General features: G+C 37.7%; 1 protein-coding gene across 3 annotated transcripts in view; it reads left to right on the top strand.

Moving 5' to 3' along the window:
* LOC143035799 (putative G-protein coupled receptor Mth-like 1) overlaps positions 1-17,694 on the top strand; it is a 55,076-nt gene that overhangs the window by 27,957 nt on the left and 9,425 nt on the right. For all 3 annotated transcript variants that reach the window (XM_076202766.1, XM_076202765.1, XM_076202767.1), the window contains 4 exons: positions 1,547-1,625; positions 6,490-6,695; positions 7,629-7,824; positions 13,050-13,139. In XM_076202766.1, coding sequence (XP_076058881.1) covers positions 1,547-1,625; positions 6,490-6,695; positions 7,629-7,824; positions 13,050-13,139 — 571 coding nt within the window. The remainder of the gene's footprint in view (positions 1-1,546; positions 1,626-6,489; positions 6,696-7,628; positions 7,825-13,049; positions 13,140-17,694) is intronic.

The following is a 17,694-nucleotide window of genomic DNA, read 5'->3' as shown; positions in this document are numbered from 1 at the left end:
TCTCAGGGAGTCAGCCCTTCAACTGCCATTTTCTATGGATGACATATATCTTCTGCCTAGTGCTCGATAATCTATATATTTACCGACCTAGTTTACCTAGTTGTATTTTGCGGGAAGGGGAGCTACACTTGTGGTGTCCCGCCTTTGTATCTCGTAGTGTCTAGTTTGCTCTTAAACAAATGAATGGTTATTGCGTACACTATTTCATTGTCCAGTTTGTTGCAAGTGTCTACCACTCTATGCGTGTGTGTGTGTGTGTGTGTGTGTGTGTGTGTGTGTGTGTGTGTGTGTGTGTGTGTGTGTGTGTGTGTGTGTGTGTGTGTGTGTGTGTGTGTGTGTGTGTGTGTGTGTGTGTGTGTGTGTGTGTGTGTGTGTGTGTGTGTGTGTGTGTGTGTGCGTATGTGTCTATAAGATGGAGATAAAAAGTATTTGGGTTTGCACATGGCAGTGAACGAGGGAGTGGGTGTTGAGAAGAATCTTAAAGCAAAAAGGAACTAGTAAATGTGTGAGTGCAATGAAAAGTGTTATGTAAAACATATTTGGGAATGAATGCAAAGAGAATGCTATATGCAATAAATGACAACTCAGAATAGGAAACAGAAATATGAAATCTTGATTTTTTTAGTGTTCAAGGGATCTATCAAAAACAGCATGTGAGGACGGGATTTTAATAATTGAATCGTAGTACTAATAAAGGCTCTGTCCTACCATACTTTTACTTTTGATGAACTTGTCGGGAACTGCCAATTACATATAAAATGTTCAAGAAATATTATAAGTGTTACACGTATGGATAGTGAGAGCAATGTAGAGATGACAGAATGGTGATGAAAAACGAGGGCTGTAGGATAGGGTATTTCAAAGGGTTGAACTGGTCTGGATATATAGAAAGAATGAATGAGGAAAGAGTAGCAAAAAAATATAAAAACAGAAATGAATGGAGTGAACTTGACAGGAAGACCATGAATGAGGTGGATGGATGGCGTAAAAAGAACTTTGTACGAACGTGGAATACATATACGGTATGAGAAAGAGTGCAAAAGAAAGATAAATAGAGCGAAATTGTAAATGAATGAAAAGATGACGCGGGACGAAGGTATGTTCTCATCTATATCGTAAGCTACTTTGAGTTATTAAAGGGAATCGCCATACAATGAACCTGTTCAGGCTATCATGTTTTTCCCTGGAAGCGATGTCGCCCCTTGACCAGGATAGTATGGCAAAATATAGCTATGACCCCTTATCCACAAGATACTGAGATGGAAGGGACGTTAATTAAATGGGTTCCAATTGTATATAAAGTGGGTGTGAATATGTAGTAGATTATAATTTCACATACACATACACACACACACACACACACACACACACACACACACACACACACACACACACACACACACACACACACACACACACACACACACACACGCACACAATGTAAACTGCTTTTATATCTATCAATATCATTATGTTTATCTGATTATTAGTTGTCTTTGTACGATTTTTTCTTTTATTTTATAGATATTCATTTTTGTATTTGCAGGATTCGCGGTTCAGCTATTCTTCCTTTGGAGTTTCTTTTGGCTCAATGTCATTTGCTTTGATATATGGCGATACATTGGGTAAGTCACAACTTCTAAAGTACACCTTATACACACACTTATACATACACACACACGAAGAAGAAAAATACAGGAACAATGGAAAAAAGCAAAGTGTACCGATGTATAATAAGGGAAATAAGGAAGACCCAACCAATTACAGACCGGTCTCCCTTACAAGTACAGTAGCCAAAATTTGTGAAAAGGTTATTCAAAAATAGAAGAACAAAACATCTGGAGGAAACCAATATAACCCGAGACAAGTCGGATTTAGACAGAGAAAGTCATGTGCCACAAATTTAATTTGTTTCCATTCAAGACTAATAGATATAATACAAGAAAGGAATGGATGAGCTTATTGTGAGCTTCTAGATTTCCAAAAAGCTTTTGATAAAGTACCACAAAAAATATTAAGAAATCTGGAAACCATAAAAGGGATACAAGGAAAACTATTAAAATGGATGGAGGATTTTTTGCATGAAAGAAAAATGAGAGTAGTGCTCACAGAAAAAAGTTATACTCGGGAAGAAGTGATTAGTGGTGTCTCACACGGATCAGTATTGGCTCCGATAATTTTTGCTATTTATATAAATGACATGGATGAGAGTGCATGTGTGTTACATAAACTTCTTTGCAGACGACGCAAAACTGATGAGGAAAGTAAGCACAGAAAGGACTTTGAGTCGCTACAGAGAGACCTAAACAGGTTGTGGGAATGGAGTCAGAAATGGGAATTGGACTTCATCATAAAAAAGTGTACATAATGGAATTTGAAAAAAGTAAAAAAAGAAAAAAAAATATCAGGACAATATAAAATCGGTACAAAGGAAGTAAAGAGAGCTCTTAAAAAGAACTGGGAGTGATTATCAGAAAAGACATGACTCCTGAAAAACAGATATATAAAATTGTTGGAGAAACCTACAACTTGCTAAGATCAATAAAGATGGCCTTTACCTACTTCGACGAAGAAAAGGTGAAGAAATTACTGGTCACACTGATAAGGCCAGGACTGGAGTACGCAGCGACATTATGAACACCTATTACCAAAAATAACATACAAAGACAATTTAATGAATCCAAAGAGCAATTACAAAGATGGCCCCAACACCTTCAAAATTTTCTTATGAGGAGAGATTGTCAAAGCTGAAATTACCGACTCTGGAACAAAGAAGAGAAAGAGTTGACATATTGACTATCTATAGAATCATGAGAGGAATGGAAGTCCTTGATAGAGAAGACTTTTTAAATTGTTATAAGAGAAATCAAAGTGGGCATGAAAGAAACTCAAAAAGGACAGTTATTGAAGGGACTGATAAATAACAGCTTTCCACACAGAGTGGTGGACGTCTGGAACAAATTGGACGAAACAATAATGTGTGGAGAAACCATACATGAATTTAAGAGCAAACTAGATACTGTGAGATACAAAGATGGGACACCACGAGCGTTGCTCCCTTCCCATGAAATACAATTAGGTACAACTATATAAATGCACATACACACATACAGTTCAGTGTGAGGCGAAATGAGGAAACCAGAATCAATGAAGAAAATATTAGAGATGAAAAAAGGATATTTGCAACTAGAAGAGAAGTGAGTGTAGTTAAGAAAAATTATGGTGCAACAAAAAGAAAAAAAAAGCTGTAGAGAATGAAGGATAAGGGTAGGACTATTAAGTAAAGATGAGTTGATAAGAAAATGAGTAGACAAAAACAAAATTGAAATGGTATGATTGCTAGAAGAATGTCTACCGACAAGGTAGTAACGTGAAATAAAATTACATTTAAAAGCTAAAGAAATAACACAAGCTATAATGGGTAATGGGAAAGACATAAGTGAAGAAATAGGAGAAGTTTATATAATAGGATAATAAAATAATAAATAAAAGCTATAATAATGTAAATAACAAATAGAATACATAAATAAATGCATAGGTATAGTTAAATAATAAACAAACAGGTAAATAGTAAATAATTATAAATTGACATACATCTAATAATAAATGAAAATCAGACAAACAAATGATAACAAAACAAAAACAAATAATAAAAAATGAATTATAATCATTACAGCATCTTGCTTAGGTGTTTATCTAAATGATTCTTAAAGCTTCGGACTGAACTACATTGCACTACCTGTGCAGGAAGTTTATTCCATTCATTAACTACACGGTTAGCAAAGTTGTTTCTACCTACTTCCAAATTTAATCTATTTCCGGACAGTTTGAGACCATTGTTTCTTGTCTGATTCTCATTCAATGTGAAAATTTTGTTACTTTTGATGTTGTCAATTCCCTTTAAAATCTTAAAGACCTGTATCAAGTCTCCTCTGAGTCTACGCTTTTTTAGGGAAAACAGATTCATATGTTTTAGTAGATTTTCGTATGATTTATTTTTGATATTTGGAATCAGTTTTGTGGGCTGCCGTTGTACTTTTTCCAGTCTGTCAATGTCTTTAATGAGATTCGATGATCATACGGGAACAGTATATTCCAAATGTGGACGAACTAACGACTTATATAGCTTGTTAATGAGTGATGGACTTTTGAAATCAAAAGATCGCGCAATGAGTCCTAGAATCTTATTTGCTTTCTCAGAGGCTGAAATACACTGCTTGGATGATTTGAGGTCGTTACTGATAATTACGCCGAGATCTTTTTCACTATCCACTTTTGTTAATGAATTTCCAAATAACTTGTAATCGTACTTACTGTTATTTTTACCTATGTGCATTACCTTGCATTTACTTGTGCTAAATTTCATTAGCCACTTTTCAGACCATTGCCGTAATTTATCTAAATCCTCTTGAATATATGATTGGTTTGAGTGATCATTTGCCACTCCGCACAGTTTTGTATCATCAGCAAATTTGGAAACAGTAGATTTTAGTCCATGGTCTATATCATTTATATATACTATGAAAAGAAGTGGCCCAAGAACGGAACCCTGAGGTACTCCACTTATAAAAAAATTCCATCTAGAAGTTTTTCCATTTAGAACAACTCTCTATTTTCGACCATTCAACCAATTATAGTCCAACCTAATAGGCTACTACTTATTCCGTGTAAAGCTAATTTAGTAAGTAGTCTTTCATGTGGGACGGTATCAAAAGCATTTGCAAAGTCTAGATATATTAAATCTATATTGTTTCTTTTGGCATAATTCGAGATAACTGTGTTGTAGAATTCGAGTAAGTTAGTCACGCAAGAACCTTTCCGTCTGAAACTATGCTGGCTATCATTTATCAAACGGTTACTTTCTAAATGATGTTCGATAGCATCTCTGATGATAGTTTCCATTATTTTTCCTATGATTGAAGTCAAACTTATAGGCCTATAGTTATTTGGATTTTTTGTCACCTTTTTTGAATATGGGAGTAACGTTAGCTAGCTTCCATTCTCTTGGGACATCTCCGGAAATGAAAGATTTCTTGAACACAATTTCTAATGAAACAACAATCTCATTTTTCATTTCCTTTAAGATTCTTGGATGCCAACCGTCAGGCCCTGGTGTTTTATTAACTTTGAGTTTATCTATACACCTTTTATTTTTCTATTTTGTTATATTTACCGTAGTAAGTTAATCCTAGACTTTTCACAAACACACTCACACACACACACACACACACACACACACACACACACACACACACACACACACACACACACACACACACACACACACACACACACACACACACACACACACACACACACACACACACACACACACACACACACACAGCTCGGTGGCGGATTGGTAAAGCACTGGCCTCACAGGCCAGAGAACCGGGGTTCTATTCCCCGGCCGGTCTGAGATAAGTTGGGTTTGTCTCCTTCCACGTGTAACCCCTGTTCACCTAGCAGTGAGTAGGTACGGGACGTTAGTCAAGGAGTTGTGACCTTGCTGTCCCGGTGTGTGGTGTGTGAGTGGTCTCAGACCTACCCAGAGATCGGCAAATAATGAGCTCTGAGCTCACACATATATTTTATTTTACCTAATTCCAATATAAATGATAAGATGTTCGTTTGTATTTTCCCGTCTCTGATTTCGCTAGTCAAACTTGTCTTTAATTATTTTCCGTGTTTATGTGTGTGTTTGTGTGTGTGTGTGTGTGTGTGTGTGTGTGTGTGTGTGTGTGTGTGTGTGTGTGTGTGTGTGTGTGTGTGTGTGTGTGTGTGTGTGTGTGTGTGTGTGTGTGTGTGTGTGTGTGCGCGTGTGTGTGTGTGTGTGCGTGTGTGTGTGTGTGTGTGTGTGTGTGTGTGTGTGTGTGTGTGTGTGTGTGTGTGTGTGTGTGTGTGTGTGTGTGTGTGTGTGTGTGTGTGTGTGTGTGTGTGTGTGTGTGTAACTTGTTGTCTGGGGAACCTGTTGTTGAACATTCATGGATGGGAAAGATCATGATAGGGATGGCAGAATCGGCTAATTTTATTATGACACTGTCAACGCCACGCCAAGAAGGTAGATGGCTCAAGATACAGAGGGATGGGGGAAGGCAGACAATCTGATACACACACGCCGTCTGTACGAAGGATAATAAAGAAAATGTATACGTACCAGATTGTCTGCCCTGCCCCATCCCTCTGTACCTTGAGCCGCCTACCTTCGTAGTGTAGCGTTGACACTATGTATTTATTTATTTAATTTATCATTATCAATGTTTATATATATATATATGTATATATATATATTTTTACTTTTATTTATCATTATGTATATATATATATATATATATATATATATATATATATATATATATATATATATATATATATATATATATATATATCGCATCCGACATACTTATGGACCAAAAGGTCTCTTGTCGGGATGCTCCGTCTTTGTAATCCTTTCTAATTCTTTTGAAAACATGTTCTCTTTCCTCACAGACTGACTACAAAAATGGTGGTAATGACAGGGCCGAAACATGGCGGTTCTATGGGTGGTAAAGAAGCCCCATACTTGTGGTACATGTTGTATGCCTGGGGCACCCCAATCGTGATCTTCGTGATCAGCCTTATCCTCCACCTACTGCCATACAGGATATACCGTTCCCTCAGGCCTTTCTCCGTTACCGTCAAATGTTGGCTCAGCGGTAAGTGTTGGCCTACTTTAGACTTGTATCCGTCTGTGTACACCAAATGAAGATAATTGAACTATATGGTTAGAAAAGACTTACTGAATAAAATAGGACTTAGCCAAAGGTGCACTATTTCACTCCATGACCAACCAGAAAAATCTGAGCCAGTACTTCTTTTGCGATAACCAGCGTCTCTATCGTAGGAACATTATCTCACTGAAGAGAAGTAATAGGGGGGGTAAACGAGTTCTAAAGAGTCATTAGAAATAGGGGGTGGTAGAAGCTGAAAGTTATCAGTATACTTCTCTGAGTTTCTTCTTTTATCTTATTTTCTTTTATCATAGATAAATTTTCACTAAATTTTATTTTGGGGAACCTAATTTATCATTTGCAAAACAGTACGAGAGGTTATCACTGGCAATTTTGAAGCTCGAGATTGACAAATGACCGTACATATTATAACTAATCTATGGAGTTTGTGGCAGTATCCACAGAAATAGTTTAGAGCTTCTAGGAATGATAATATACTTTTAATAAATCTAGCTTTTGTGTTCAACGGCTATATAAAAGCACTAAGAAATTTTGGAATACACTTGAAAATATACAAGATATCTAATCTACTACACAAGAGAAATGTGACTATATGAGTAGCTAATATATTTCCTCAAAGGTAAGTCAGTTAATGTGATGCACTTTTTTGCTGAAACAAATACATGTCACCATGAAGGAATCTTTCACTCCATGCTCGCTACTTTTACTTGTGATGTCCTCAGCAGGAACACAGGTTTCCCTCTTACCTAAATCAAGGGAAGTACGTACATCTTGTCCTTGCTTTTACATACGATTACCTACCGCGCTGTTCTTCTTGGTGAACCTGATGCTCGTCACAATGTTACGGCGGGAGAAATACTAGATCCCACATTAAGTAGTTTGTCTGTTTATCAACAGAAGAAATGGAGATATTGGCTTTCTTCTATGGGCCCATCGCGCTGCTCTTCTTGATTAACCTGGTCCTCATTCTGCACACGGGGCTGAGGCTCTACAAGGCTGGAGATATGTTCACCTGTTGTCCTAACTCATTGTTCCCCAATAGGCCACCTGCGGTCGCTGCTTCTCACTCTTTCAACCGTACGCATCTTCAAGAGTAAGTGAAACTTTTCTCTTAAGGTAATGACTTCCTTTAAGTTTTCCTCAAGGTAATAGATTTCCTTGAATTTTTCCTCAAGGTAAAACCTCCTTTTGTCAGTAATTTTCTTTTCTTTTTCTTGAGGTCAGATATCTCCTTAGAGTAACAGTATTTTTTTAAGGATGAGCAGAATGGATCCTAAAGAAGGCTGCTACCGAATAGTAGTACCCCTTTTCCCGTTATAGGGTGGCTACTGATTTTCCATTATTACCTGTAGAAATTGTGACAAGAGACCATTGCATGAGGACTTTGGGGAGTTCAGAGGAAGAATGGAATTAAGGTTACTGGAAGACAAGTTTAATAGTGACATGATATACTCTCGGATTCAATCGCTGCCTACCTCATGGCAACTCCCAGATAAGAATAGGTCCTGGAGAGTACTCTTTGTCTCCCTCTTCCACATGCCCAGTTTTCTAGTTTCCTTCGAGATCATGTTATTATGAGAGTTACAGGACATCTGGTAAATTCAACCTTCTCTCTATTTATCCAATTATTATTTAGTTAGACACAATTATTTTTCTTCATCTATTGATTGAATGATTGATCTGTACACCATTTACATATTTATCTATCTTGTATATCTACTAACTAATAAAAAATGGTAATTCTGTGACACTTTTTAAAAATGTTACATGCCATGGACTCCTAGACCTTCGAAGACTCCTAGACCTTCGAGAACAACTAGACCTTCGAGAACTCCTAGACCTTTGAGGATTCCTAGACCTTCGAGGACTCCTAGACCTTCGAGGATTCCTAGACCTTCGAGGACTCCTAGACCTTCGATAACTCCTAGACCTTCGAGAACTCCTACACCTTCGAGGACTCCTAGACCCTCGAGGACTCCTAGACCTTCGAGGACTCCTAGACCTTCGAGGACCCCTAGACCTTCGAGGACTCCTAGACCTTCGAGGACTCCTAGACCTTCGAGGACTCCTAGACCTTCGAGGACCCCTAGACCTTCGAGGACCCCTAGACCTTCGAGGACTTCTAGACCTTCGAGAACTCCTAGACCTTCCACAACTCCTAGACCCTCGAGGACTCCAAGACCTTATATATATATATATATATATATATATATATATATATACATATATATACATATACATATATATATATATTATATATATATACATATATATACATATATATATATACATATATATACATATATATATATACATATATATATATATATATATATAGATACAAAATTAAAACATTTCAAAAGTGACACTTTTTAAAAATGTTACATGCTATGGACTCTTAGACCTTCGAAGACTCCTAGACCTTCGAGGACTCCTAGACCTTCGAGAACTCCTAGACCTTCGAGGACTCCTAGACCTTTGAGAACTCCTAGACCTTCTACAATTCCTAGACCTTCGAGAACTCCTAGACCTTCGAGGATTCCTAGACCTTCGAGGACTCCTAGACTTTCGAGGACTCCTAGACCTTTGAGGATTCCTAGACCTTCGAGGATTCCTAGACCTTCGAGGATTCCTAGACCTTCGAGGACTCCTAGACTTTCGAGGACTCCAAGACCTTCGAGGACTCCTAGACCTTCGAGAACTCCTAGATCTTCGAGGACTCCTAGACCTTTGAGGATTCCTAGACCTTCGAGAACTCCTAGACCTTCGAGGATCCCTAGACCTTTGAGGACCTCTAGACCTTCGAGGACTCCTAGACCTTCGAGGAATCCTTGACCTTCGAGGACCCCTAGATCTTCGAGGACTCCTAGACCTTCGAGGATCCCTAGACCTTCGAGGTCTGTTTTTAAGGCGGCTATATTAAAATCACTATTGGTTCCTTTCCTTTATTGGTTCACAATTTCTTCTATGGTTCTACACTAAGTCAATCACCTCCTGGTTCTATATCACAATGCACTCTATTATTTCTTTGTACGTGTCATCGGACCGACTCCATCTCGAGCTCTGTGCATCCCGTTAAAAGGGCCGGAAATTAGGATTAAGCATTTTTGGAGGTCCCACGCTCGTATAAGCTTAAGAGTTTATGCGAGCAAGATTACAATTGTTTCTTCTTATTACTATCTTGGGGTTACATTATATAATGTAGTCTAACATCTCAAATATATATATATATCCAGGGGAGGTTCGTCAGTATGCGTAATAATGTGTTTAGTACTGTGTGGTTACTTGAGTGATCGCGTGTGTTCGTGTGTCCGTGCGTGTGTCTTGCCCGGCTGTGGTGGTGGTAGGAATTGTTTAGTCAGCAGGCGCCTTATCGTCGGGCCGGCGTGTTTGGTGGTAGTCTGGTGAGTGTATACAACGTAAAACTGCAAAGGATACTCAACTTACAGCATTCTTCAAGTTATGTAAGGAAAACGAATTTGCAGCCACCCTTCATTATCATGAAATTCCTAACCATTTCCTTTACGATAAGGCTAACTCGAAGTGGTTAGAAAGAAAAACTAGGACAGCGGCTCTCGGACGGATAAGGGCCGTTACGAACAAAACAGTAGAACTGTTTTACCTCCGTATGTTATTGACACACATCAAGGGGCCTTCATCCTACGAAGACCTCAGAACAGTGGACGGTGTCACACACGACACATACAGGGAAGCAGTCAAAGCCATGAGTTTACTGAATGATGAAGAAACTTGGTTGAAAACAATAATGGAAATCATCACTCATACCAACAACAGGGATCAATTGAGAACAACATATGCTAGCATGTTGGTGTTTTCAGATCTGGAGGATCAGAGGAACATATGGGAAGAAACAAAGGATTTATTCGCAAGTGATTACCTTTTTCTTAGAGGGTTAACGGAATATAGCGACGAAATATACCGTGATGCCCTCGACGACATACAAGAAAAGGTATACAATTGTGGCGGAAGCAACATTGAACAGTACGGTCTACCTCCTTCAAGAAACGGGCAAAAGTTAACCAATATTGTACGTAGAGAAAAGTCATATTATAAGGCAAAACTAGCAGAGGAAGTGAAGGAAAAGATACTGTTGATGAACGAGAAACAGAGATATTGTTACGACACTATAATGGAAAGAGCACTAAATGGACACAAATACCCCGAAAATGGCTTTTTCATAAATGCTCCTGGGGGAACCGGAAAATCATTCATTTTGAATGTTCTCTTGGACACGGTTCGATCAAAGGAAAAGATAGCGTTAGCTGTTGCTTCCTCTGGAATTGCTGCAACTGTTCTTCATGGAGGAAGGACAGCCCATAACATGTTCAGGATACCTATTATGGAGCACAATGAAGTACGTTCATGTAATGTGAAGAGAAATACGGAGATGGCAAATCTACTAGAAATGACCTCTTTGATTGTGTGGGACGAGGCCGTCATGGCTAACAAAAACACCATAACGGCTTTAGACATTACTCTTCGAGACATATTGGGTGTGAACCGTTTTATGGGAGGTGTGGTATTCGTATGCGCAGGAGACTTTCGTCAAATTCTTCCAGTGGTGCGTGGAGGTGATGAAATTGATTGTTGTATAAAGTCAAGTTATTTTTGGGGATCTTTGTCTCATTTGGAACTAACCCAAAATGTGAGGTTGAAAAATGATGATGTTTTAAATCGTCAATTTGCCAAAGAACTTTTGGAGTTGGGAACAACAAATAAAGAGGAATATGTGTTCCCTACTAATTTTGGAGTAATAGTAAACAACAGGGAAGAGTTGGTGAAAAGAGTATACGATAAGTTCGAAGAGAACTTCCTCAACGTTTCTTATTTCGAGAAAAGAACAATCATTTCTCCTACTAACGATGATGTTGATTGTATTAACGACATGGTTTTCAAGCGACTAAACACAGAAGCGAAGATCTATCGAAGTGAGGATACTTCTGTGGATAATGAAATGGACATTCAAACATCAGTATACAATTCTATCAACAGTCCTTCAGTTCCTCTTCACGAGTTGAAGATGAAAATCGGGGCTGTTGTGATGGTTATGAGAAATATTTGTCCTCCGAAATTGTGTAATGGAACAAGAATAATAGTCACTAATCTACAAAAGAACATTATTGTTGGCAATATCTTAACGGGCGCATACAGAGGTGAACAGGTTATGCTTCCCAGAATAGCACTAGAGTCTACAGACACGTCTGTGATATTCAAAAGGAAACAATTTCCTATAAGATTATGCTATGCCATGACGATCAACAAATCGCAAGGACAAACGTTTGATCGTTGTAGATTATTTTTAGACAGAGCCCAATGTTTTGCTCATGGACGTGTATGTGGCGTGTTCGCGGGTAACAAGCCACGATTCCCTGATTGTGTACACGAGATATCGTAAGCAGGGAGACGAATATGTAAGGAAACCGGCACGTAATTGCGTGTATAAAGAACTTTTTATTGAAAGAGACGGAAAAACTCCCGTCATTGACAAATGTTCTGGGAAACAGAGTCCAAAGGAAGATTTTATGGACTTGAAAGTTACCCGTTGTAACGAAGAGGCACCGATAGCTGAAGAAGAACCTGATCATTCAATTCCTGCATTGCCTTCGATTACTGAAGAGGAAGCTATCACCATGATCATGCCCGAAGAGTTTTATAATAAAGACTATTCGGGTAGAGAGGATAACACCGAAATGGCGGAAATGGTAGCAGAAATCTATAAAAAAAAATGAAGAAGGAAATGAAGGAAGAAAATGAGAAACTTGAGAGGGAACTGAAGGAAGAAAATGAGAAACTCAAGAAGGAACTGAAGGACGAGAAGGAAAAACGCTAGAACGACCTGAAAGCAGATATCGAAAACCAGAAAAAAGAATTAGAGAGTATGAAGGAACTTGTGTACAAAATCATTGGTAGTAGTGATGAAGAAGATGTATCTCCCCCTACAAAGAAGAGAAAAACTGTAATGTTTTGTTAATAAAACAATGATAATAACACGCTTTTTTATTTTCCCATATTTCAGGCATTCAGGTACAACCATGGGAAGCGCCAGCGAGCGAAGCGAGCTGTGCCGTAGGCCAAGCACCCCTGGCGGAGCCAGGGCCGGCGAAACCGGGTGCTTGTATTTATATTTTTTTTATCTGTTTATCATTTATTCATTCATTCATTTACTATTCATTAATGTATTCATTTATGAGTTATTTATCTATTCATTTATAGGTTTATTCATTCAATCATTTATTTGTACCTCATTCATTTCTAATTTGCTATTTTATTTACTCAATTTGACATATTTTTTGACAGATTCTGGCAGCGGTTTGGCATCTTCTCTGTCATGGCAATCTGCTGGATTTTCGAAATTTTGTCTTGGAAGATTGGTCATGAAGACGCCTGGTTAGTCTCCCGCTCTCTTCGTATCGAAACACTCTTAAGTTTCTGGTTCTGGTGGGATTCCAGATAAAAGATAATCTTCTTCTTTCTCCTCCCGATCTTGTCACGAAATCATAATATCAACAACAGAATAAGGGCCTCTAATGGTAGTGTCAAGTTAAAATGAACAAAAACTCAACTTGTATATTCATGTATATATACATAGTTGCATGCATATTCATACACACATACAATATAATCAATTTCATTTAAAATCATAAAGGCTAGTATAAACTCTTTACAGAGGCTTCATTTTATGATATATTGGAATAATTAAAGCTGGTTTTGTGTGCTATATTTCATGTATTTGAAATGAGTTTTGTAATAATAACACACACACACACACACACACACACACACACACACACACACGCACACGCACACGCACACACACACACACACACACACGCACGCACGCACGCACGCACACACACACACACACACACGCGCGCGCGCACGCAGACGGATTCACAGCAAAGATTGGAGCTCCGAAGAAGAAGGGAAATTTTCGTGGATCTCAACGTCGATGAAGTACCTTTTTGTATTTATAGGGAAGGGGAAAGCTCGTGGTGTAGTGGGAAGGTGATGAAAAAGGAGAAGGGGAGGGATTACTGAGGGGAAATGGAAGGAAATGAGGAAGGGGAGGACTTGGTCCAGGCAGGCAGACGCTATGTCAACAAACGCGGCCCAGAGGATTTTGGTGATGAAGAAGGGATTAACAAAAATGTAGAGATTAGAAATATTGGTAAGAGCAGCACAATGGAAGGTGAAGATAATAGTTTCCATGGATTGAATGGTGGGGGGGGGGAGCCTTCCCCCCTCAACCCCCCCAACCCCCCAACCCCCCTAGAAGAAAAACTTAAGAAAATGGTTAAATATTGGGAGGATAGGTTCGGTCAACTTACACAGATCACGCAGAGAGCTGAAAAATTGGAAGAACTAGAGAAGGTGAACCAAAAACTAACTAAAGAAATAGATTTATTAAAATGACAGTTAAAAGAATTTAAAGATGAGAATGAGGAATTAAAGAGGAATAATAAAGAGAATAAAAAGTCCATAGCAAAAGAAGCACAGGGTTGGGAAAAAATCAGGAGAACAACAAAATATTATTTAATGATATAGTGACACAATAGATGAAAAAACAAACTGAAGGTGCAATTATTAAAGTGATGAGACAGAACAAGAATAGTAAGAGACTTAGCAGATAAAAGGAAACTTATAGTTATATTAGGGATAGAAGAGAAGTATAATCTCTAGACTACAAGAATTTAGGAGGACAAAGAAAAAGTAAATAATGTATTAGAATTAGTTCAGGAAGATGAACCTGAAATAGAGAAACAAATTGAAGAAATGTGTAGACTCGGGAAATAGAGTACAGACAAGACCAGACCAATTAAGGTTAAATTCAGGTCACAAACAACAGCAGAGAATATCTTAGCAAAAACAGGGAAACTAGCTGACAGTGAACAATATAAAAAGGTTTGGATAAAAAGAGAAATGACTAAAGAGGAAAGAGAGGAGGAGAAAACGAAAAGACAAGAAGCTAAGGAAAAAAAAAACGAGAACTGAACAGAGTCAGAAAAAGAGGAATTCTATTGGAGAGTAGTGAATATGAAAGTGAGGAAATGGCACATAACAGAGAAAAACAAAAAGGAAACAGAAAATACAATGGGAGTAGCAGAAAATTAAGAGTGTCTTACAGAAATATAGATGGCTTAATAACAGGATTGAACGAACTGAATGGTTATCTGAAGAAAAAAACGGACATAATGGGAATTGTAGAGACAAAATGAAAGGTCCACTACCAACCAACAGTGTTGGACATGGTACATATGATTATTGGATTAGAAACAGAGAGGCAAAACAAGGGGGTGAAGTTATGTTCCTGAGTAAGAAGGATATAAACTTAAGTAATGTCACATATGGAAAGAATAGAGTAGAGATGATTATGATGGAAGCGGATGACAAAGATAGGAAGAGCAGAAAGTTTGTAATAAATTATGTGCCTCCTAAAACAGCCTCGTGGGAAGGGAGAGAACATAAAAGTGAGGAAATGGTTCATAGTAGAGAAAAACATAAGGGAAACAGAAAACACAATGGAAGTAGCAGAAAATTAAAAGTGTTTTACACATATATAGATGGGTTAATAACAGGTTTGAACGAACTGAATGATTACATGAAGGAAAACGAGCCGGACATAATGGTAATTGTAAAGACAAAATTGAAAGGTCCACTACCACCCAACAGTGTAGAACATGGTGCATATAGTTATTGGATTAGAAACAGAGAGGTAAAACAAAGGGGTGGAGTTATGTTCCTGACTAAGATGGATATAAATGTGAGGAATGTCACATATGGAAAGAATAGAGATGATTATGATGGAAGTGGAGGACAAGGATGGGAAGAGCAGGAAGTTTGTAGTAAATTATGTGCCTCCTAAAACGGCTTCGTGGGAAGAAAGAGAATACAAAATTATGTTAGAAGACACAAGGATAACACTAAGTAAGATAATGGAAGATGGAGGAAGAATAGTTATAATGGGTGACTTTAATTGTAAAGAAATCTGCTGGGAATAGATGACAGTGAATGATGGAGACGACCTCTGTGTAAATTTACTACTTGATATGATTATAGAACATACAATGACGCAATGGATACAAGAGAATACTAGGTATAGAAATGAGGAAGAACCATCGAGACTGGACCTAGTAATCACATCAGAACCTAAAATAGTAGACAAAATTGAATATAAGACACCAATAAGTAAAAGTGACCACATATTGGTTCAACTGGAACTAAATGAGGAAAAATACATAAAAAACGAACAATATAGAAAAGGAAGATTGATATGTGAAAAAAATTATAAGATAAGAGAATTCTTTCAAAAAGCTGACTGGGAAAGAATACACAAGGAGGAAACAACAGTAGAAGAGAAATGGAATATTTTGATAACAATTTATAAAGAAGGAGTGGAAAAGTATGTTCCAAGACAAAAGCAAGAAAAAGAATATATAAAGTGCTGGTACATCAAAAGTTGTAGGGAGTTAAAAGACAAAAGAGACAGAGCTTGGATAGAATGAAAAAAAAAAGACCTGGAAAATGGAAAACATATACTGGTTATAGAAATGAATATGTACAAGTGTACAGAGAAGAAAAGAGAAAATACGAAAAAGATGTCATAAAAAAATGTGAGGATCAACCAAAACTATCTTACAGATTTGTAAACAACAAACTGAAAAACAAACAAAATTAGAGAAAGTACGACAAAGAGGAGATGAATACACAGAGGAAATAAAAATGGCAGAAATTATGAACAAGCATTTTAAATCGGTGTTTACAAGGAAGAACATACAACCTAGTGATATCGAATGGGGGGCGAAAATCCCCCCCTATGAAAGAGATAGAAGTATCAAGGAATGAAATAATGAAACATTTGAGTAATCACGACGTCAGAAAATTGCATGGACCAGATGCAAACTGGATTTTGAGAGAATGCAGGAATGAACTAACAGACGAAATACATAGTCTAATAAATAGTTCATCGAAAGAAGGAAGGAAAGGTTCCAGAAGATTGGAAAAGAGCAAATATAGTACCAATGTATAAAGGGGGAAACAAGGAAGACCCTACTAACTATAGACCGGTCTCTCGTACAAGTACGATAGCTAAAATTTGTGAAAGAATGATCAAAATTAGATGGGTAAGGCATTGGAAAAAAAGAGAAAAAAGATAAACGTACGAAATCCAAGGCAATTTGGATTTAGACAAGGGCGATCATGCGTCACAAACTTGATGTGTTTCTATTCAAGGCTAATAGATGTAATATAAGAAAGAGATGATTGTGCATTTCTAGACCTGAAAAAAATAAGGTGCCAAATAAGAAGTTGCTTAAGAAATTAGAAACTGCAGGAGGAATACAGGACAAACTGCTGAGGTGGATGGAAGACTTTTTGCATGAAAGAAAAATGAGAGTAGTGATAAGAGACAAAAACTCTAATTGGGATGAAGTGATAAGTGGTGTTCCACAAGGAACAGTTCTAGTCCCAATAATGTTTGAAATATATATATATTTATGGTATGGATAAAGGAATTGAAAGTTATATGAGCTTCTTTACGGATGATGCAAAATTGTTGAAAAAAGTGAACACCGAAGAAGACTGTGAGTCGCTACAGAGTGATTTCAATAAAGTATGGGAATGGAGTAGGAAGTGGGAGATGGAATTCAATATTGAGAAGTGTATAATGGAATTTGGAAGAAGAAAAAAGAATAGTGGGATCATAAATATTTAGAGAAGAAGAAATAGATAATGTAGAAAATGAGAAGGACCTGGGAGTCATTATTATGAATAATATGTCCCCTGAGAAGCAACCTCTTTGCAAGCATGTTGCAAGGGGCAGTAGTGAAACAGGTCGTGCGGTTCGTGGGTTTATTAATCGGTAGGTTATGCGTACAGAGGGGGCACGTCAAGTACCCAAGAGGCCTACAGAGCAACTGCCTGTGGGCAAAGGTGTTAGGTGCTG

This window comes from Oratosquilla oratoria, chromosome 19 (genome assembly GCF_046742065.1).
Source record: "Oratosquilla oratoria isolate Oo_2021 chromosome 19, ASM4674206v1, whole genome shotgun sequence".
NCBI lineage: Eukaryota > Metazoa > Arthropoda > Malacostraca > Stomatopoda > Squillidae > Oratosquilla > Oratosquilla oratoria.
This window is presented reverse-complemented; position numbering and strand designations above follow the sequence as displayed.